Raw genomic sequence first — 22363 nt, forward strand, 5'->3', positions numbered from 1 at the left:
CTGTGTAGTAGGCTTGTGGATGTGCTCACTGTGTAGTAGGCTTGTGGATGTGCTCACTGTGTAGTAGGCTTGTGGATGTGCTCACTGTGTAGTAGGCTTGTGGATGTGCTCACTGTGTAGTAGGCTTGTGGATGTGCTCACTGTGTAGTAGGCTTGTGGATGTGCTCACTGTGTAGTAGGCTTGTGGATGTGCTCACTGTGTAGTAGGCTTGTGGATGTGCTCACTGTGTAGTAGGCTTGTGGATGTGCTCACTGTGTAGTAGGCTTGTAGGCTCACTGTGGTAGGCTTGTGGATGTGCTCACTGTGTAGTAGGCTTGTGGATGTGCTCACTGTGTAGTAGGCTTGTGGATGTGCTCACTGTGTAGTAGGCTTGTGGATGTGCTCACTGTGTAGTAGGCTTGTGGATGTGCTCACTGTGTAGTTGGCTTGTGGATGTGCTCACTGTGTAGTAGGCTTGTGGATGTGCTCACTGTGTAGTTGGCTTGTGGATGTGCTCACTGTGTAGTAGGCTTGTGGCTGTGCTCACTGTGTAGTAGGCTTGTGGATGTGCTCACTGTGTAGTAGGCTTGTGGATGTGCTCACTGTGTAGTAGGCTTGTGGATGTGCTCACTGTGTAGTTGGCTTGTGGATGTGCTCACTGTGTAGTAGGCTTGTGGATGTGCTCACTGTGTAGTAGGCTTGTGGATGTGCTCACTGTGTAGTAGGCTTGTGGCTGTGCTCACTGTGTAGTAGGCTTGTGGATGTGCTCACTGTGTAGTAGGCTTGTGGATGTGCTCACTGTGTAGTAGGCTTGTGGATGTGCTCACTGTGTAGTAGGCTTGTGGATGTGCTCACTGTGTAGTTGTGGAGGCTCACTGTGGATGTGCTCTCACTGTGTAGTAGGCTTGTGGATGTGCTCACTGTGTAGTAGTGTAGTAGGCTTGTGGATGTGCTCACTGTGTAGTAGGCTTGTGGATGTGCTCACTGTGTAGTAGGCTTGTGGATGTGCTCACTGTGTAGTAGGCTTGTGGATGTGCTCACTGTGTAGTAGGCTTGTGGATGTGCTCACTGTGTAGTTGGCTTGTGGATGTGCTCACTGTGTAGTAGGCTTGTGGCTGTGCTCACTGTGTAGTAGGCTTGTGGATGGACTGTGCTCACTGTGTAGGCTTGTGGAGGCTTGTGGTAGGCTGTGCTCACTGTGTAGTAGGCTTGTGGATGTGCTCACTGTGTAGTAGGCTTGTGGATGTGCTCACTGTGTAGTTGGCTTGTGGATGTGCTCACTGTGTAGTTGGCTTGTGGATGTGCTCACTGTGTAGTTGGCTTGTGGATGTGCTCACTGTGTAGTAGGCTTGTGGATGTGCTCACTGTGTAGTAGGCTTGTGACTGTGTAGTAGGCTTGTGGATGTGCTCACTGTGTAGTAGGCTTGTGCGGTATCCAGATAGTCATACCATCATACCGACCTTGTGCCATACCGGGATATTCAGTAATACCGGCACTGAACACAAGGGACGCTGTTTTCAAACCCCACTAATACTCAGTAAATCGAAGGTTGGCAGTCCTAATAAGTACATGTAAAATCCGATAAAGAATGCTAACTAAATGCTAAAGAGCGCATTGCGAACATATTTTAAACAGTCTCGGACCTAAACTATACAAGTCCCAGTTTGCTACACACACAAACCAAATATCAAACAGCAAGGCTCTTGATCCAGGAGGGAATTCTCTACTGTTATCAAGTGAATGGTTGATTTTGGAAGAAGTAACTTGCTATTAAATTAGCGAACCAAATGCACAGCTGCAGAGCATTTATCACACTTTAGACTGGTACCTTTTAATAGTTAGAACATATCTAGCAGGCCAACATTTAATTGTTAATTCCATACTGTAACTAGGTCACTTGGTGAATGCTGCATGACATTGAGTGACTCACAAGGCTCTCGTCTGTCTGCTTGTAAACAAACACCATGTGACTGAGGACTACCAGTAAGCTTCATAATGACAAATTGTGAAAGTTGAAATGAAGAACGCCATCTTCTTTATCTCCTAACCTATTGAATAAGTTGACTGCAGGTCTTCACTACAAATATTGACATTTGATTAAAAATGGTATTGTTTTGATGGTATTGAAAAACCATCCTGTGTCTTTTTCTAAATACCCATAACCGCTCAAGCCTACTGCGTAGCCACCTGGTTGGTTGTTCTTGTGGCTGTACTCACAGCGTAGCCTCCTGGTTGGTTGTTCTTGTGGCTGTGCTCACAGCGTAGCCACCTGGTTGGTTGTTCTTGTGGCTGTGCTCACAGCGTAGCCACCTGGTTGGTTGTTCTTGTGGCTGTGCTCACAGCGTAGCCTCCTGGTTGGTTGTTCTTGTGGCTGTGCTCACAGCGTAGCCACCTGGTTGGTTGTTCTTGTGGCTGTGCTCACAGCGTAGCCTCCTGGTTGGTTGTTCTTGTGGCTGTGCTCACAGCGTAGCCACCTGGTTGGTTGTTCTTGTGGCTGTGCTCACAGCGTAGCCACCTGGTTGGTTGTTCTTGTGGCTGTGCTCACAGCGTAGCCACCTGGTTGGTTGTTCTTGTGGCTGTCACCCGGGAATTTGGTGGACCACAGACAAACCTAAAATGTGTGGGTCCTTAGGCAGACACTTTAACGGCTCTCTTGAAGGCTGCATTGATATTTAGGACATCCATGATGTAGGCCCCCACCTCTACACTCCCCATCCCAGATCCTGTCTACTTAGTTTGGGTACCCCTGCCAAGCTTCCCCTATGATGAAAACTCCATCATGGTGGGCCTCTTGCATACCTGAGCTCTTGTGGTGCTAGTAGTAGACTGTAGACATGATGAAATCAGTATTATTATTTTTGGTTTCTCTCTGTAAAGCTGTTTTTGTGAGACTACGGCTCAAGGGTACATTTACATCACAACATTTCCGTGTTTGGTGCACTCAACTCTTTGACATGGCATAATATCAATTTTAGTGTGCGCATTACTGACGGAGCGGACAGGGGAGATGGAGATGCATACTTGGCAGCCATTTAAACTCTCCGCCTGACAACCTTCGATTACCCTGCAAGGCTGTGCTGCCTGACTTACCAGCAGGTCCACAGGAACAGAACACCGTTCAGCCAGGCTTTTGAGTGCACCATTCGGTGTAGAAGCAACATCCATGCCAAGACGTGAGTTTCCTGAGAGTGAATTCGTATCAACACGCACGGCACACCATCACGTGTGCTGGGAATAAATAAATAAATAATACTTCATCGTTGCTGAAAAGTTTCCTCACCATGTTCTGGTCAAATCAAACCTTTTTTCACAACCTCAAGATAGAAGTTCCTTGAATCGCCAGCCTACGTCTAACGTCTAGGATATGTTAGTTATCTTCCTCTGGCTTCTCCGGCATGTGCTGAGACGGTCTACCTTTTAAAAAATGTTTTCCTGAAGCCCTTGACCCCCCCCCCCCCCCCCCCCCCCCTGTTATTTCAGCCTAATCAACGATAGGATGATTCAGATGTGGACTGGCTTTAATTGTGTGATCCTATCTGTTTCAGGAAGGCTGTTCCTCTGTCAGAACTCTCAGGTGCTCAGTAGCAAGCAGCCTGTAGGAGGAGGCTTATTTTCATTTCATTACCAACCATAACAAATAGGCTCTCTACGTTGTGACGTGTTGGGTGTCCCGTTTAACCATGAGCTAAGAGACCCGACTCATATTCTCCTCCACGTCCTCCTCCACCCTCCTCTCGAAAATCTGATGAAACCAGATTTTGAAAAGGGGGTTGGAAATAGAGGTACTCATGTCTGGAAGTGAGGTTTTTTTCTTCCGCAAAATGTTAGTAATCCCAAAGTTTAATTTTGTGATTGGGATGTCTCCAGGTGGTGGTTTCTAATGCCTTCCAGATGGTATCCACCACAATCCCAGTCCAATTCGTGATGGCAGTTAATTTCTTTTAAAGCAGGGATTTTCAGACTTTCTTTCGGACTGGGACTGGCGGCTCTCTGACTGGATGAGGGAGACCAGACCACAGCGTCCTCCTCTCTGTTTTTATTAGCACCTCTGATTGACAGCAGACAGGGAGAGAGTGGTTCTATTTCCAGTGTTGACATCTGGGCCCAGCTCGCGAGGACAGGACACGGTGTGATCTGGACCCAGTGTCCCTTTGACTGAGGAGGTCAAACTCTCTCCTTTGTCTCTCTCCGCTTTTCCCTCTCTGTCACTCTGTCTCCATCTCTCCTCCCTCTCACTTTATCACTCCCTCGCTCTTTTCTTCCCTCCCTCTGTCCTCCGTGCTCAGCCACAATGCGCTGATTGAGCCAGAGTCTCATTGGGAACAGCTTGTTACCTAAAGCAGTCAAAATAAATGTATTCAGGTTCCTCCTGGGTGTAGTAGCTGTGGTAAAACGTAACAAAAACCTGCCTGTGTGGATTAGGAAAAAGAGAACCGGATATCAACTCTGATTTCAGGAGAGGCTCAGAGGCATGTTTAGCTATCAGTGCTTCAGCAGAGTTTGCTGGCTGTTTGTATTGGCTAAACTGAGGCCATGGGCATTGGTCTTAGTCCCTCCATAGCTTCTCCCAGGTCCGTCTTCCCCATTATTGAGTTAAAAGCTGTCATGGAGGGCGGTCCATGGTTTCCTCTGGTCGTGTCGCTGCGTTCCAGCCATGAAATTGAATCGATTAAGGGAACGTGGACTAGGGGGGTCTATTTCAACACAACCTTAGCCCAGGAAAGGGCCTGAGGAGCGGGCCCCTCCTCCAGTACATCTACTGGGAGTCTACTTCTATTATCTGTCCTAAATGTTCCTGAAGACCAGCACCTATAGCCTGGGTGTGAGTGTGGCCTTTTTAATTGGGGAAAGCAGAGGGCCCATACATGTGTGAGACTGGAGAACATGTTTCATCTATGTATGCATGTATGGAGAGGTTGTTTCAACGCTGGTCTGGTCGTGCCGTGGTTAAACGGATAGCCCCATGCCCTGTACAGACTTCTAGTCTACAGCGTTGAACTATGATTCTTTACCCCCACTCCTGTTCATTCAATTAATTTCACTCCAACCAACCTCCCTCCCCCCCAAATATTAAGTATTTTTATATTTTTACAAGCAGTAATGTCCATGTTGCCGCAAAGGAGTTATGGCCATACACCGCCAGCCAGGTACATCAGCAGCGGTCGGAGAATGGGGCCTTGCGTTCGACGGCTGAAATGAAATAACCATTGCCAGCCCTCAGCGGCCACTAAAACTTCCTTTATGGAAGTCGATGTAGCCGACAGGAATGGTGGAAGTGCCGTTGGTTGGTTACGCCTTAACCCAAAGACATAATCAACCCTACTTTTCCAATATCTGCGTCTGATTTCAACTGAAACCCACCGCTTATTCGCTTAGTGGACTATTCCCTTGTTTTTTCTTCTCATTTTATTAGAGGAACAACCAGACCTGACATTTAAATAGAGTATAGGATCTTTTGTTTCGCTTTTTTGTCCCTCAGCCATTTGGAAGACATTTTCGTGGGAGAGAAACAAATGAGGAGTGTATTTTGTGCTTCGGGAGACACGGCCATGGTTTTTATGAAATGTCTGCTGCGGCGCTAGAGGGGTTTTGTTCTAGAATCCATTCTTAACGATTGATCCAATGTAACCTAATAGAACGGTGATCTGTTGACCAGCATTAGACAGTAGGATATTGATAAGGAGCCATATAGACCCCTCTGACTACCTCTCTCATACTGTTGCCATCCAGATGGCTGTCATAACCAATATTTCTCTCTTTTTGAGGGTGTTAATCTTAATATATTATGAAGCCAACTATACTGAAGTAGAGTAGATTTTCCAATCCAACCCATTTGAGGATTGTTACCCTTGTAAAGAATCTTCCATACCTATCTGTGACCGAGATATTCCCACTTGGTACAACTCATTTTTGACACAAATTTTTGTCATTGACTCAAATGGCTTCCCGTCCATAGACTTGTTGGAAATGATCTGAAGTCTAGACCTCCTCCCAGCCACTTGGTCTCATTTTACCTCCTACAATAGTTAGCCCATACCCAGCCAGTATGGAATTTATGTCCAGCCACTTTTTTATTTTTTAAGTAGTCAAGTCAGTTGACTGCCTAACCCGGACGACGCTGGACCAATTGTGCGCCACCCTATGAGATACCCAATCACGGCCGGTTGTGATACAGCCTGGAATCAAACCAGGGTCTGTAGTGATGCCTCTAGCACTGAGATGCAGTGCCTTAGACCACCTTGCCACTCGGGAGACTATGTGTGGTCATCTGAATGCAGCTAGCCCTACGGTTGGTGCTGACGTGTTTTGATATGGACCCTGAAACAATGTCATGATTGATGGAGTCACCGTAGCAGGTTACCTAGAAGATGCATTCGGTGTCTCCTCAAACAGTCTAATATTGTTCTGTGAACGCTGTGCTGCCCCCGGGCCAAACAAAGGGCCGTGAGAGGTCTCTGAGGAGAGGACCAGGTCTGCCATTTGTATTGACCCAGGATAAACTACTTAACAAACCGTTCCTGTCCTAGGGACACAAAGATTTGCATTCAAGCTCCACTACACTGCTGAAATCAATATGGTGATAAAATGAACAGACAGGTAGTAAATGATGTGTAATCTTGGCCTGTCACTGCACTGTCAGCAGGAAATCTCTTTTTAATAGTCTATTTAAGGAGACGCTGGTTGTGTTTTTCTAAGTCAAAGGCGGGGATGTTGATCCAGAGTCTGGGGGGGGGGGGTGTCTTGAGAAGTGGCTGGGTGAATCGCGTGCTGCTCCGAGTCTAAACCTGGGCCGTGGCGTGTCGGGCCCTTGCAGGTGCGCGGAGGTGGGGGGTGTGTGAATGTGGGGCTGCCAGAGCAGCCACCTGTCGTTCCGTAGTTTTTAGGACTTCCTTTTCATCCGGTCTTCAGCACGGCTCCCAGTTGGCCCAGTGTGTGTCCTGTTGCCAGAAGGCCTGATTGAAACCAACTGCCAGCGGGGGCTGCCATGTGTTTCAGTTAGAAGAGGGAAGTTCTGAGATGGAGGGGTGGGATTGTGAGGCGAAACCCTGGAGTGGGAAGCGGGGGACAGGGTTTGAGTGAAGAGGGGAGGGGGGGGCAAGCTGTAAGCTTGAAGCTCTCATCTTCTGCACAGCTGAGAGATGAGCTGTCTAGACTGCTTTATTTTTCATTTACACCATGTTTGCTCCCCCCCTCTCAGAGCTGCAGAGTTTCTACACAGAGACTGGGGTTGTAAAAATCTATTACGGCGGCTCTGGGTGAGGAAGAGCGTAGTGTGGCTGAAAAGCTGTCCTCACCTCGACTCCCTTCTGTCTTAATCCCATCTCCCTCTTTTCCTCTCGTAAGAAGTCTTCCCTCTATCTATGTACTCTGGCAACGGCCCTCATTTTCACCTGAAAATATGCGTTTGTGCCATTGAAACCTATGGTGATGGCTGCCGTGGCGAAAGTGAATGGAATTGACATCACTGGGATATTGGAGTTTATGGTTAGTTTGGAAATCTGCGTTCTCAGAGGCAAGCAAGCGAGGGATCGCCTGGTTCTCTTTTTACCCAATGTTTTTCTCTTCTGTCATAACGGCAAGCTTTAACAGAGTGGAGGGGAAAGGGAAGCTTCAGGGCATCATTAGATATTTAATTCCCAATAAATAACTACTTTCTCTGAATGATGTACCGGACGCTTTCCCCCAGGTGGAAAAACCATTTTCAAATCAACCTGGACGGGCTCAGTCGGACTGCGAAGTTTCCACATGCCGTACACACTCCAAGGTTAAACGGCGTGTACGAGGATCCTCCAGAGTGTTTATCAAGTCAGCGTGTCGTGTGGTCCTCACAGTGGCCTGGCTCAACAGCCTTGGCAAGCAGCGACTAGACTCAGCCTCACTATGAATAATGAGTGCCTGACCTCGCCGTGACCTCTGAAATTGTGGTTTTGCTATTTTGCGAAATAATGAACAGATACATTTTTATAGGCCCCGGTTCCTACAGTACGACAGTATAGTATAAGACGTTGGAAATGAAAAGTGGGAGGAGGAGGTTGGGACTCCTGGTCTCCAGCTGCAGTGTCAGATGAGGGATTCGTCTGGTGGAGCTAAGGGCCTTCTGCGTCGCTAAGTCTGGGTTCCTACAACCCCCTGTGGTTATCCCTAGCCCTGTGTAGGGTAAGTCTGGGTTCCTACACCCCCCTGTGGTTATCCCTAGCCCTGTGTAGGGTAAGTCTGGGTTCCTACACCCCCCTGTGGTTATCCCTAGCCCTGTGTAGGGTAAGTCTGGGTTCCTACACCCCCCTGTGGTTTGTGGTTATCCATAGCCCTGTGTAGGGTAAGTCTGGGTTCCTACACCCCCCTGTGGTTATCCATAGCCCTGTGTAGGGTAAGTCTGGTTTCCTACACCCCCCTGTGGTTATCCCTAGCCCTGTGTAGGGTAAGTCTGGTTTCCTACACCCCCCTGTGGTTATCCCTAGCCCTGTGTAGGGTAAGTCTGGGTTCCTACACCCCGCTGTGGTTATCCATAGCCCTGTGTAGGGTAAGTCTGGGTTCCTACACCCCCCTGTGGTTATCCCTAGCCCTGTGTAGGGTAAGTCTGGGTTCCTACACCCCCTGTGGTTATCCTAGCCCTGTGTAGGGTAAGTCTGGGTTCCTACACCCCCCTGTGGTTATCCATAGCCCTGTGTAGGGTAAGCCTCCACCCCTGGCCTCTCTCACGGTCATCCTCTCAGTGGGCTTTGGCTGGAGAGGAGCCGGCTGATGTTGAACAGAGCTTCTACAGTCTTTAGACATGAGTCTCAATGGGCTGGCTGCTAACTGCTAACCATTCCCTATGCCAGATTGGGACGCATCGGGACTTAGAAGAGACAGACCAACCAACGGCACCATTTCCAACCCCATATGTTGAATCAGAGTAAGCTTCCTAACTGTCATCAACACCATGCAGAGACAGTACTCTCTGGTGTTCATCTGTCTGGGGGGCTTCACTTGTTGTCTGATTACTCCTGTCCTGTACTCCGTCTCTTTGAAGTGTCTCTGCACCAGGAGGCAGAGGAACAGGAGAACAGACAGTATTTTACCACAGATTATTTTGTCTTTCTGTCTCTATAACAGGAGACTGCGGAACAGGAGTAGCGTGTGTTTTACTTGGAAGTGTAACAGGTGAAACCCATGTACTTTAAACTTGAAGTAGTAAATTCCGCCACCCAGTACATTCGCAATGGCTTCCCAGTGTTGGTGCCACAACGTGGGCTGAAGTGATCTCTAGATTGCTCTACACAAAGGAACAGTAGCTAGGTTTCCATCCAATTGGCAACAGATTTGAATGCAAATATGAAAAAATATGCATCAAGAAAATGTGTGCATTTCCCACCAAACGGACTTGTTGTGGATAAAAACCAGTGCGTGATGATATGGTCCACACACAATGTACCATTCACTTCATTTTAGCATGTACCGAATGAAAATTCAAAGTTCATTGTGTTCGAAATGATGGTTAGTATATCAATATTTGCAAATCACGTCGTTTCCACCACCATTTCTTGCATAAATCATTTTACAGACGCAAAGAGAGCCCACCATGGAAACGTGGTTAGTGTCATGTTCTTAATGTCAATTTCAGCTTTTAACGCAAATCCTGTATGCATCTTGGCAGCAGGTAGCCTAGCGATTAGAGAGGCGTGCCAGGAGCTGAAGGGTTGCCAGTTCGAATCCCGGGTCAACAGGAACAATTTGTTGGGAATTGAGCTGGCTAAGGGGGGGGGGTTGCTGGTATCAAATCCTAGATGCCTTTGCCTTCCGTTGTGCCCTTGAGCAAGGCACTTAACCCCCTACAACAACAACTCCCTGGGCGCCCAGAGTGGCAGCCCCCCCCGCCCGCATCTCTCCAATACCCGTATATGTGGTTGGACGTTGTGTTAAGTTGACTAATAAAGTGAGAGGGCGAGGGAGAATTTTTGCAAAGATAAAAGAACTGAGAGATTTTGTTTTTCTTCCTTTCCAACATAACATTTGAATCTATGGTCATAGTGTGCCTTTTAAACATTACTTTGCAAATATTTATTTTAGTTGCCATTAGAAAATGTGCACACGTACACAGAAGGTTAGTGGGCTCGTCCAGATTGTCATGAATGAACGGAAAAAGAGCAGCTAACCTGGCTCCCAGCGGTCGTGAACATTTCCACATTTAGTTTCCACCGCTGACTGTGACAGGGCTGATGGGTGAGAGTGACAGCAGGGGTCAACCAAGAGGCCAGGCCCCAGCGGGTGGCAGCCCTGGTGGGGGAGAAAGACAGGAGGGAGCAGAGGGTGGCCTTGAGGTCAGGGAGTAGGGGACACACAGCTTTTTCTGGCGAGACCGACAGACTGAGAGAGACAGATTGGGAGACAAACCTTTTGGATTAGCTGGGGAGAAGGGTTTTTTTTTTTTAGGGGCGTGGAGAAAAGGGGAAGGAATTCCAGACGTGTGCAGGCTTCCTTTACAGACAGATGGCATGGTCTGTGCTGGGGGACAGTGTGGATGCCAGTGTTAATTTCGTCAACAAAAATAGCGACTCAAAATAGCGACTCAATTCGTTTTTTTTTAAATTGATGAGACGATAAGTGACTAAATAGACCCATAAAAAAACGAACTCAATTAAATATTTTTTATTTCATTTTACTAAAATGAGACGAGACAAAATGATCTCTGTGACTAAAATCTGACTACTAAATGGACTAGACATTTTTGCAGAGATTGAGAGCTTTTCAGCGGCACAGATGCACAACGCAGTTCTGTTCTGCAGTGGCAAGGATGTGTCCGGAGAACAGCCTACTCAGCTGGTGAGCTGTGAAGAAGCCATGAGTGGAGGCAGACCTGCTCTGCCTCCAATTCACCACCAGCCTTCTAGTTATCAACCCTGGGCCTGGTTAAGAAACACGAGCTGCTTTACAAAAGTAAAAAACAATAGCAGCATTGAGTTTAATAGTAAAACAACTGTCTAGCTATGTTTTTGTCTCCCTTGAGTAGGCCATAGAAAAGTAAACTGGACTACCTGACATGATGACTCCTTGCTGTCCCCAGTCCACCTGACTGTGCTGCTGCTCCAGTTTCAACTGTTCTGCCTTATTATTATTCGACCATGCTGGTCATTTATGAACATTTGAACATCTTGGTCATGTTCTGTTATAATCTCTACCCGGCACAGCCAGAAGAGGACTGGCCACCCCACATAGCCTGGTTCCTCTCTAGGTTTCTTCCTAGGTTTTGGCCTTTCTAGGGAGTTTTTCCTAGCCACCGTGCTTTTACACCTGCATTGTTTGCTGTTTGGGGTTTTAGGCTGGGTTTCTGTACAGCACTTTGAGATATCAGCTGATGTACGAAGGGCTATATAAATCAATTTGATTTGATTTGATTTAAATCAAAAGTCTACTTGTGGACCGGATCGGTAACCTTCAATCATGTTACCTCATTATCTAGCTATAACTAACAACCAGGGGGCGCGTTCAGCAGGATGCATCGTTTTGGATCGTTCAGACCGGATCGGTAACCTTCAATCATGTTACCTCATTATCTAGCTATAACTAACAACCAGGGGGCGCGTTCAGCAGGATGCATCGTTTTGGATCGTTCAGATAGGCATGTTTGTTCTACATAGAATATTTCTGTCTGAAATGGTGAGTATGGAATAAATTCATAGAAATTCTATCTGCAACGTTCAATAATGTTTCGTAACTGAGCGTGGCCTGGTAACATTACCAGTAGCCTATGTGCAAACACATGGTGGCGCAGAAAGAAAGGAAAATGTATAGCCAACAATTTGACTAAATTCCCCTTGCCTCTACACTATATCTGACTCGGAAAATAACTTTATTTTCAGTTCATGTGGAACCAGTGACTCAGAGTTGAGCACTTGGACCAGGATTCCAGCAGAGTGACTCAGTCTTCAGCCATAGGGACTCAGGCGCAGGGACTTGGGACTCGATTTAAGTTTTAGTGACTTGACTAAATCAATGGGCAAAGCAGCCTTTAGCTCCTGATGAGCCATTAGCTCCTGATGAGCCATTAGCTCCTGTTGAGCCATTAGCTCCTGTTGAGCCATTAGCTCCTGTTGAGCCATTAGCTCCTGATGAGCCATTAGCTCCTGATGAGCCATTTAGCTCCTGGGCCTACTTGTGGATGTAAATGTGGCTGCAGAGTCTGGGTAACGTAGGTAACAATGGCAATGACGCAACCGAGTGCTGGAGGTGCAACCCATTCTACTTAGCCAGTACTTTGCTGGTGATTGCTCTCTCGCATGCCCTCGCTCTGTATGTTTGTTTTTTTATGTGATGTGGGCCAAAATGAGGAATTCACATGGCCAGATAATTCTCCTATAATATTCTTCCTACATGTTTCTGCTATTGGGAAGAATAGGATCTTATTCAGGAAAATATGTTGGTAGGGCATATGTTTGTGCACATAAAAGTCTGTGATTTTATGTTTACTATAGGTTCATGAGGCAATACAAATGTGATGTGAGTAAAATGAAAGGACATTAAGTTGACACACATGGCCCACTGTCTTCATCATTTTGCCAATAACTAGACTATCATTGTTGAAATAGCAAAAATGTGACCTAAGACTTAATTGCATTTCAGTCAAAATTATTTAGACTAGAGTAAATCTTTTTTTTAAAGAGTGCCATAATGAACACTGGTGGGTGCAAGGGAGGAATGGGCTGGGGGACAGTGTGGGGGCTGTGGCAAGCAGCCAGGACCCTGTACCTGCAGATCCAATCATCCCCCGCTAACCCACACAACTGACCCTTAAAAGGCCCGAGCAACCGGGGCTGCAGCACCTCGTAGCCCTCCCTCCTTACTGTGTTAGTCTGTAGAGACAGTAGCTTACTCCTGTCTCCACGGACTAAGAGAAGGCTGCACAAATCACCTGGCTGATTCGAAAAACTAAAGTTCTGTTTGTTTCAGTTGTTGGCGCCTTTACTGGCCAGTCTAGTTTTCAATATTTGCAATATGATATTTTTGTTGAAGAAGCTAGATGTGGTCTTTAAAAAATCCCAGTCCCATTTCAGGTCTCTCTCCAGTATAATAAGGGCTTGAGTGAACAGCTGTGTGCGTGAGTAGTGAGGTGTGGGAAAGACGGTAATCTAGCTGGAGAGAGAGAGCGAGAGAAGAGAAGGTTGTGGTTCCTTCCTTATCACGTCACTGTTTTTATAGCTGTTTGTAGTGCTATAAGATCCTCTTGACCTGATTGGTGTTTGTTTTGACCCTTACTAGTGTTCCATACAGTATGTCGTCAAACCCATCGGCAAAAAATATTTATCACCTTAAGGGCCAGACTTCAAATATCTAGAAATGTAATTTTGGGTTTTGCAAAATAACAATCAAATAAAGGAAACTTACATGTCTGAAATAAACGTGATTAATTCACAAGCATATTTATTTATTAACATGAATTTTAACAAACATCATTGAACAGCATATGAAATAGCATCAAGCCGCTGCATGTTGTCCTATCTTCTTCAGGAGAAAGGCAGTTGTCCATGGGTGTAGAAACTCACTGTCCAGAACAAATATCAAGTGAAAGCTGTTATATATTTGGCTTGTTGGAACAGTTTGGCTATCAGGTTACTTTCTGAAAAATTACCAATCATCAGTTCCTGTTTGGCCTGCCCTTGTCCTTGAAGTCCCTCCTTACCACACCTCTAAGTAACTGTGGCGCTTCTCAGAGTCCGTCTCGTGCAGAGGCTGTTGTGGTTCTAAAGTTTCAGCATTATCAGTCTGCGTATGCAGACGTTCTCAGGTAAAGAAAAAACAAGACCTCTTTTTGGTGTTCTCTTCAGGTCTTTGTGAGGTCATGGAATCAGAAGTGTAGAACGTTTTTTTTAGAGGAAAAATTATTCTTCATACTTCCTTTGAGTCAGGGCATGCTTCCACCGTCCAAGAAGTCCCACCGTCTCTTTCAATCAAACATGATTACCTCTTCAGAAACTAAACTTAGCAGTCCTGAATTATAATTTTTTTCTGTTTTTTGGGGGGCATATAATTAAATACCGATTTTGATATTTATGTACACCTTAAGTGTGTCAAGTTTTTTGTCCACTGTTCTGGTCCATATTCTGTCGTCCTCCAGATATTAACTTCTTAGAGCATTTTTTTGCCTGTCTTTGCTCTGAAAGGAAGAAGACAAACGGTTACAATTTCTCGTCGGCTCTTTATAGTCAACAATGCAAACACTGATGTGAAGAATACATTTCCTGGATTGATTCTAACTCCTAACAATTTTACAATGCACTTATTGTTGAGGTAAGTAAAGAAAATAAATTGTTTAATTTATTTTGTATAAAGTCTGATGGTCCTTTGAGTGAGTGCACGGCTCGCTACTGTCAGTCTGGCCTAGTTCTAGTCTAACCCCCAATGTGTTTTTTAAAATGTTTTTATTTATTTGACCTTTTATTTAACTAGGCATGTCCATGAAGAACAAATTCTTATTTACAATGACGGCCAAACCCGGACGACCCTGGGCCAATTATGTGCCGCCCTATGTGACTCCCAATCACAACCGGATGTGATACAGCCTGGATAATGCCCACTGGTCCAGGCTGCTGTGGAGGCTGCCTGTGGGGCTGTGTGAACTGGGGATATTTGCTGGTCTGGGGCTGTAGCATTGCCTTGGTTCATATTTTCCTCCTCTCACCATATACTGAGTGGCAGCATTAGCACACCTGGCTCACGGAGACCATGGAATGCAACCGTTTCCACGGCTACATCTGACGTAGGCGGCCCCGGGCACTCGCAGTCAACTATCGGATTGATGAGGTCAGGCATTTGAAAACAAACGAACCAGGAGCTTTTTTTTTCAATTTTATTTTTTAGTGCCACTTTAAAGTCGCAATTTCTTCAGCTCCAGGGATCACTTACACCCAACTAATAGGATTTTTGTTTAACATTTGTTTTTCATATCCTGTGTAACACATTGTAAAGATGTATAAGGGTTAATTCTGCCGCAGCAGCTGAAGCGTGAGGCTTTGTTGATTGAACTTGCAGCTTTTTCTCTCCTATTTTTAAAAGGCTTCCACTTTGTTTATACAGTATCTAATGGCATGGGAAGGTTTTGTTGTTTTCACGAATACAAGCAACACAACATATTACATTTCCACAGACACAGAAGCCGATCTGTTTTTTTCTCTCCTCAGTTGTCACCTCAGGCTTCATTCTTTAGGCAAATATTTGGTTTGGTCTCGGCCTGACGGGTAACGTTGGCAGATTGGTTCAAGATTACAATGGAGGCACTTGTCAGCTGCTCTCACTGCTGGCCTGCGTGTGGGTGTGTAGATTTTCAGACATGTAACTCAAGCCCTAACAGACGATTCATCTGTTTGGGTTATTAAACGCAGCCCCCTTCTGTTCATCCTAACTATTCTGAGTGTGGGTTCTTTACACCCTCTGTTTTGTCTTTGGACAAAAGTTGGACGTGATATTGCGTGTTATTGAACAACTTGTTGGACAGGTGTTTGTGGGTGTGTGTGTGTGACAGAGTGAAAGTGGTGTGTGTGACAGAGTGAAAGTGGTGTGTGTGACAGAGTGAAAGTGGTGTGTGTGACAGAGTGAAAGTGGTGTGTGTGACAGAGTGAAAGTGGTGTGTGTGACAGAGTGAAAGTGGTGTGTGTGACAGAGTGAAAGTGTCCATTTTTATTATCACATGGGATTATTTTACAGTTGGACCGGTAGATTGAAGATGAAATATTTAGTTTACACACTATTCATCTTCAAGTGCTCTTTTTGTTCTGGCTTGCTCCTCAGTCCGCTGTTTGGTTCACACTGGATCATTTCATAATGTGTTACATGTTCACACTGATTGGCTCCTGTTGCAGGGACAAACGCTGCTCTAATAACTTCCATATGGCTGTAATGAAGGAACTCGAGATAATTACAGTACATATGAGCCTTGGGCTGCTAGGCTAGCGCATCGCTTTGGGAGTGGACTCTGAGGCTGACTGACTATGCTCAATTAGTAATCCATTGGGTTACCCCCAGTCCCAGTACACAGAGAGAACTCGCCAAGTCCTTTCCCCTGCACTCCTCGAAACCGTTCCTGCGCACGTACCGTCCATTTGACTAGGGTTTGTCTGCCCCTGTGTGTCCCGTTATGCAATCCCCTCGTCGTCCTTCATAACCCCTGTCTTCACCTGCTACAGCTATTAGGGAGAAGGAATGCTCCCTTTTTCTAACGGACTGTGCTTTGCAGCCCCCAAAGAAAGAGGGGGTGGGGGAGAAACACGGCCTCAATTTTGGTGAATTTCTGACTGTCTACTTATGGGGGCTGTAGTTGAAATGTGCTTTTACACAATTAATTAGCTGTCAATAGACATGGAAGATGTAAAATGTTTTGATGGTCTGACTCATATTGTGTGTGTGTGTGTAAGCATAAGATATTTAGCTCATCTATGTTACATAAATTATATATTCCACTCAGTCCAAGTAAGTCAAATCTGTGCCAGATGGATAACATTTTGGACTGGAAAACATTGTATCTGATCACAAACACACACATCTGTTAGCCACTAATTGATAACTCTGTGTGTGTGTTTTTTTATACAAATTTGCCTTTGACTTCAGGGGCAGGAAAAAGCTTCTGTCATTCAGTGTGAACGTATGACTTTGTGTCTCTCTGTTGATATAAAATGTTTGATATGACGGCTGATCCGAGGAGTAGATTATAAAAGACCACATTGGGAGCACGTTGAGTCCAAAACACTAACAGGTGAAATCTGAACAGTATGCTCATTTATTAACTTAATGAAGCATTTTAGCATCTTCTAGATCAGACAACAACTCTGGAGTGGTGTACTTTTTCACCATCCTGTCCCTAATTTGTTCTGTCAGAATTGAGAAACTGTTTTGGCAACATATCGTTCCGTCCATTTTAACGTGTTCTACAGTACCTCAATGGGTTCCTCTTTATTTTATTTTCATCTTTCTTTAGAAACTATAAAGAAATGTGTTGGCCGAGAAATGCCTTTCAGAGTAATGAGCGCATAGTACAGGTAAAGAGCCATGTGTTTCACCGGGTAATGAGCGCTAAGTACGGGTAAAGAGCCATGCCTTTCACCGGGTAATGAGCGCTAAGTACGGGTAAAGAGCCATGCCTTTCACCGGGTAATGAGCGCTAAGTACGGGTAAAGAGCCATGCCTTTCACCGGGTAATGAGCGCTAAGTACGGGTAAAGAGCCATGCCTTTCACCGGGTAATGGTAATGAAAGCAATGCCTTTCACCGGTAATGAGCGCTAAGTACGGGTAAAGAGCCATGCCTTTCACCGGGTAATGAGCGCTAAGTACGGGTAAAGAGCCATGCCTTTCACCGGGTAATGAGCGCTAAGTACGGGTAAAGAGCAAAGCCTTTCATCGGGTAATGAGCGCTGAGTACGGGTAAAGAGCAATGCCTTTCACCGGGTAATGAGCGCTAAGTACGGGTAAAGAGCAATGCCTTTCACCGGGTAATGAGCGCTAAGTACGGGTAAAGAGCCATGTGTTTCACCGGGTAATGAGCGCTAAGTACGGGTAAAGAGCCATGCCTTTCACCGGGTAATGAGCACTAAGTACGGGTAAAGAGCCATGCCTTTCATCGGGTAATGAGCACTAAGTACGGGTAAAGAGCAATGCCTTTCACCGGGTAATGAGCGCTAAGTACGGGTAAAGAGCAATGCCTTTCACCGTGTAATGAGCGCTAAGTACGGGTAAAGAGCAATGCCTTTCACCGTGTAATGAGCGCTAAGTACGGGTAAAGAGCCATGCCTTTCACCGGGTAATGAGCGCTAAGTACGGGTAAAGAGCAATGCCTTTCACCGGGTAATGAGCGCTAAGTACGGGTAAAGAGAGCAGTGCGGTTTGGAGCAGGTCGCTTCGATTCTTAAGCCTCAACTACAAAGCTGAGGCTCAATCTGTTTCAAATATCGTCCCGGCTCAGCCCTCCTATAGACAGGCCTTTAATTCAGAAAACTCTTAAACTGCCATTATCTCATGTGCTGCTTTGTTCTGCCTCACTGAAATCAATGAAATGGAGGAATAGAATTGCTTCCAGTCAAGGCGAATGTTGTCCATTAGTTTTGATTTTATTAATTGTGTGACTCTTGCATCTCTGCTTCCATGCTCTTTTTAAAGGCCTTTTATAGCAGTGAATCAACTGGAAGGAGTCTGCAGAGCATTACATTAATAGTTGGCTTTAACTTGAATTAGTTTGGATTGATTTATTATTCACTCCTTGGTGACACTGTAACTAGGTTGATCCAGATATGGTTCACGGTGGAGCGGGCTTGTGCTATTACACTTGTGATATACACTAGTGCTATTACACTTGTGATATTACATTTGTGCTATTACACTTGTGATATTACATTTGTGCTATTACACTTGTGATATACACTAGTGCTATTACACTTGTGATATACACTAGTGCTATTACACTTGTGATATACACTAGTGCTATTACACTTGTGATATACACTAGTGCTATTACACTTGTGATATTACATTTGTGCTATTACACTTGTGATATTACATTTGTGCTATTACACTCGTGATATTACATTTGTGCTATTACACTCGTGATATTACATTTGTGCTATTACACTTGTGATATACACTAGTGCTATTACACTTGTGATATACACTAGTGCTATTACACTAGTGCATAGTTTTTCTATTAGATTTGTCTGGGGTCAGGAGTTGTGACTTATCACTTTTTTTCATCATAAAATAAATCGCTAATTTCCAGTACATTTCAATACATGAATCAGTGAAGAATACTGTAGGGTTCTGTGGATGTGCAAATGAACATCTCTAGTGAGTTGGTGGTGTAGTCCAGAATGACAAGCCATTTTAGTCTTCATCATTATTTATTTAGGAAGCCGGAGGGGGGGTTGTTAACATTGTTATTAATTGGACACCTAAGAAGAGCCTTAGGTCAAAACAGGATGTGTGTATAAATCGCTCAGGATGGCTCACTAGCAGATTTGGGAATACAGCAGATGTTCCCAGAATGCTTTGGACTGGCGATCTACCTCTTGGTAAGCGCTTAACCATAATCTTATGTTGTGACTTTGCTCCACCAGGAGCCAAAAGGAATGTCAAGTGTCTTCTTTTTTAAGTTTAGGCTATTTGTCATTTTAGAGGCCTAACAAATCACTCAAACCACATTCAGCTCTAAATACATTGTACACTCCAGGCATTTTCCTCTGTGCTTTTTTCAATGAAATGGGTTTTGGACCTGCTTCAAGTTTGAGGGTAGAATACATATTGTGGTGGTTATATACCTAACCAAAAATGTTCCAGTGTCATGGTTGACTCTAATTATTTTGGGCGTATGGTGTATTTCAAGTTTTGAAAGCTGCTTTGCTCTTGTGAGTTGAAATGACAGTTTCCCCCTCTGTTTTTGGTTTTGGTTATTGCGTTTCCCATGCTGTGATTTAGGGTTTGATTTTGAATTCGGCGTGGTGTTGGCTTTATGAGCCAGAGTCTGCCCAGGCGAATGCTGAGGAAGAGAGATGGATGTGTTTGTGTTCGCTGTGACAGTTCCTTGTTTTCCGTTGGCCTTGGTTCAGTCGGTCTCTCGCTACTCAGACCAAAGAGACAATGGGAAGTGCTACTGAATGCCGGCACCAAATTGAGATGTCTGGGAGAATTGTCTCGGAGTTGGGGATTAGGGTCTTACTGTTAGGAGGTTTAGTTGAAGCTTGTCTACTGAGCCTCCTCATCTCACTGTCTCTGAGTATTGAGGGGCTGTTCTCTTACACTTTGGGACAGTAGAGACCATATGATACTCTATAAATTCACATTTTGAAAAGGTTTATTTTTTGTGGGTGGAATTTTCTAAAGGTTGTCTTCGAGTAAGTTTGAAAGCCATTTTCTAGTCTGATATGTTTTTAAAGAATCAAATAGGAACAGCCATTCACTAAACCATGAAGTGTCATAAGTAAGAGTCCCACTTGCTGGATATTACTGCCCTGAAGAGATTGGAGTTGTGTGGTGTTTTGTTGTCCTAGTTGTGACACGATGGCAAATGCATGGTGAGGACAGATGGGACATCTACAGCCAAACTCAACTCACCATTTTCCTCTGGTTGCTGAGGCAGAAGGTGCAGATCTGTTTGGGCTGGGAGTTCTCTGCGTCGCGGCCTGGCGATCCATGGTGATTTAGGTAGTGAGCAGAGGAGGTTGCTCCACCGTGGCAGGGCTGCCCATCCCCACACATCTCCCCAACCAGCAGCACATTGCCCAGGTGGGAGATGTAGCTGGACGCCAGCCGCAGTGTCTCGATCTTGGACAGCTTCCTGTCGGCCGGTTCAGTGGGGATAAGGGTCCTCAGGGCGGTGAAGGCTGTGTTCACACTGTTGGTGCGGTCCCGCTCCCGAGCGTTAGCTGCGTTGCGTTGCCGTGGCAGCCCGCTCGTCGGAGAGATGGATCCGTCTGAGACCTGGAGGTGTGACATCTGGGGCGGGAGCTGGCCCCCTCCCAGACGGCCCCCTCCGACGCTTCCAGGCTTCCTTTTGCGCCCCCCGACCTTTATGTCATAACCTCTGGCGTCCAGCCGGAAGGAGCGTTCGTCGGAGCCCGAGCTCTCGTTGCCGTTCTCTTCGTCCTCGGACAGCATGGAGATGTCGGAGTACAGGTACCGGTTGGGCGCCGGCCGCACCATGGCGAAGGACATCGTCAACGTTACCGTGCTCTGCTGTTACACCAATTAGCTAACTCTGCTCTGGGCTTTGTTTACTACTGTGACACCTGGACTCCCCACTGCTGCTCACACATGCATGGATATTTAAATGATAACACAGTTTTACCTCAGTATACTTTTCTAAGTCCTTAGCTGCCAGTGCACTACAGTCCAGTATCACAGGCTCCTCTGTCATTAAAGTCCCATGTAGAGTTTGGACTTTTCCTTTGGTGGGAAAAACGAAACCAAATGGCTGAATGGCAGGTTCCACTGTGTCTTTCTCGGGTCCTCTTAGGATATGGTTGGTCTTTATTTCTCTCTTGCTCTCTCCTCTCAGATCGTCTGTCTCCCTCAACTCAGTTCCACATCTGTCCCTCGCGCTTTCTCTTACCCTCCCTCCTGCTCTCTCTCCCTCTCTCCCAGTGCTCAGATCCACGTGTGGTTTCTGTCTGAGCGTTTCAGTATGGTTGGGCTTTATAGCCAGTGGGAGTGTCTGGTGCAACCTCCCCCTTCCCTCTTTCTCTCCCTCCTTCACTCCGTATGCAAATGTCCCAGCTGGCTGTGGGAGCTTTGGGAGGGAGTCCAGCACAGTGTGGATCTACTATCTGCAACTTTCTGCTTCCTTATTTAACCCTTCCAATACTGGATCTTCCATATTTAAAGGCGCAATATGCAGAAATCGCTCCATCAAATTCAAAATTTTTGCCTAATTTCAGTTTGTGACAATACAAGAAATGTAGAGAATTGTTTTACCACTGAGATATCATTTCAATAACCAAAAATATTGTATTTTCAGCTGTTTGAAGCTGGTGTACAACACTGAATGGAAAAGACATAAAAATGAAACTTAAGAATGGGAAGCATAGAAATAGCACACACACAAAATATTTACCACTTCTTAGACTTGATTTCAATGACAGATACAATAGGTATTCAACCCCTTTGTTGTGGCAAGCCTAAATAATTCAGGAGTAAAAGCTATTTGCATGGACTCTCACTCGGTGTTGATTTTTGTATTACTACCTCATCTCTGTACCCCAGACATGCAATTATCTGTAAGGTCCCTCAGTTGAGCAGTATATTTTAAACAAAGATTTGACCACAAAGACCAGGGAGGTTTCCAATGCCTCACAAAGGGCACTTATTGGTAGATGTGTAAAAATGACACTTTGATGTATCAATACACCAAGTTACTACAAAGATACAGGCATCCTTCTTAACTCCATTGCTGGAGATGAAAGGAAACTGCACAGGAATTTCACCATGTTACCAATGGTGACTTTAAAACCTGTGATAGGAGAAAACTGAGGATGGATCAACAACATTGTAGTTACTCCACAATACTAATCTAAATGACAGCGTGAAAAGAAGGAAGCCTGTACAGAATAAAAAATATTCTAAAACATGCATCTTGTTTGCAATAAGGCAAAAAGTAAAACTGAAAAAAATGTCTCAAAGTAATTTACTATGTCCTGAATACAAAGCATTATGTTTGGGGCAAATCCAACACATCACGAAGTACCACTCTTCATATTTTTAAGCACGGTTGTTGCTGCATCATGTTATGTGTGTGCTTATCATCGGCAAGAACTAGGTATGGCAAGGATAAAAAAATAAACGTAATACAGCTAAGAACAGGCAAAATCAGGAAAACCTGGTTGTCTGCTTTCCAACAGACACTGGGAGACATTCACCTTTCATCAGGACAATA

At 45.3% G+C, this 22363-nt stretch overlaps 2 protein-coding genes across 3 annotated transcripts in view; one reads left to right on the forward strand and one right to left on the reverse strand.

Moving 5' to 3' along the window:
* The window catches only part of LOC115128721 (ribosome biogenesis protein bop1), a 94571-nt gene that overhangs the window by 18756 nt on the left and 53452 nt on the right, over positions 1–22363 (forward strand). The window lies entirely within an intron of this gene.
* LOC115128722 (basic helix-loop-helix transcription factor scleraxis-like) lies at positions 13355–21083 on the reverse strand. Its single transcript, XM_029658834.2, has 2 exons — positions 20047–21083; positions 13355–14112 (listed from the first exon to the last, which is right to left on the reverse strand). The coding sequence occupies exons 1-2, from the start codon at positions 20644–20646 to the stop codon at positions 14077–14079; spliced, it is 636 nt and encodes a 211-aa protein (XP_029514694.1). The 5' UTR covers positions 20647–21083; the 3' UTR covers positions 13355–14076.

Source organism: Oncorhynchus nerka, linkage group LG4 (assembly GCF_034236695.1).
Source record: "Oncorhynchus nerka isolate Pitt River linkage group LG4, Oner_Uvic_2.0, whole genome shotgun sequence".
In the NCBI taxonomy this organism is placed as follows: domain Eukaryota; kingdom Metazoa; phylum Chordata; class Actinopteri; order Salmoniformes; family Salmonidae; genus Oncorhynchus; species Oncorhynchus nerka.

Excerpts from the sequence above, each read along its gene's own strand:
- LOC115128722 (XM_029658834.2), bottom strand. The coding sequence starts at position 20,646 with ATGTCCTTCGCCATGGTGCGGCCGGCGCCCAACCGGTACCTGTACTCC. Across the intron at positions 14,113-20,046 it reads TCAGCAACCAGAGGAAAATG|AGCAAAGACAGGCAAAAAAA; the intron begins GTGAGTTGAGTT and ends TCTTCCTTTCAG.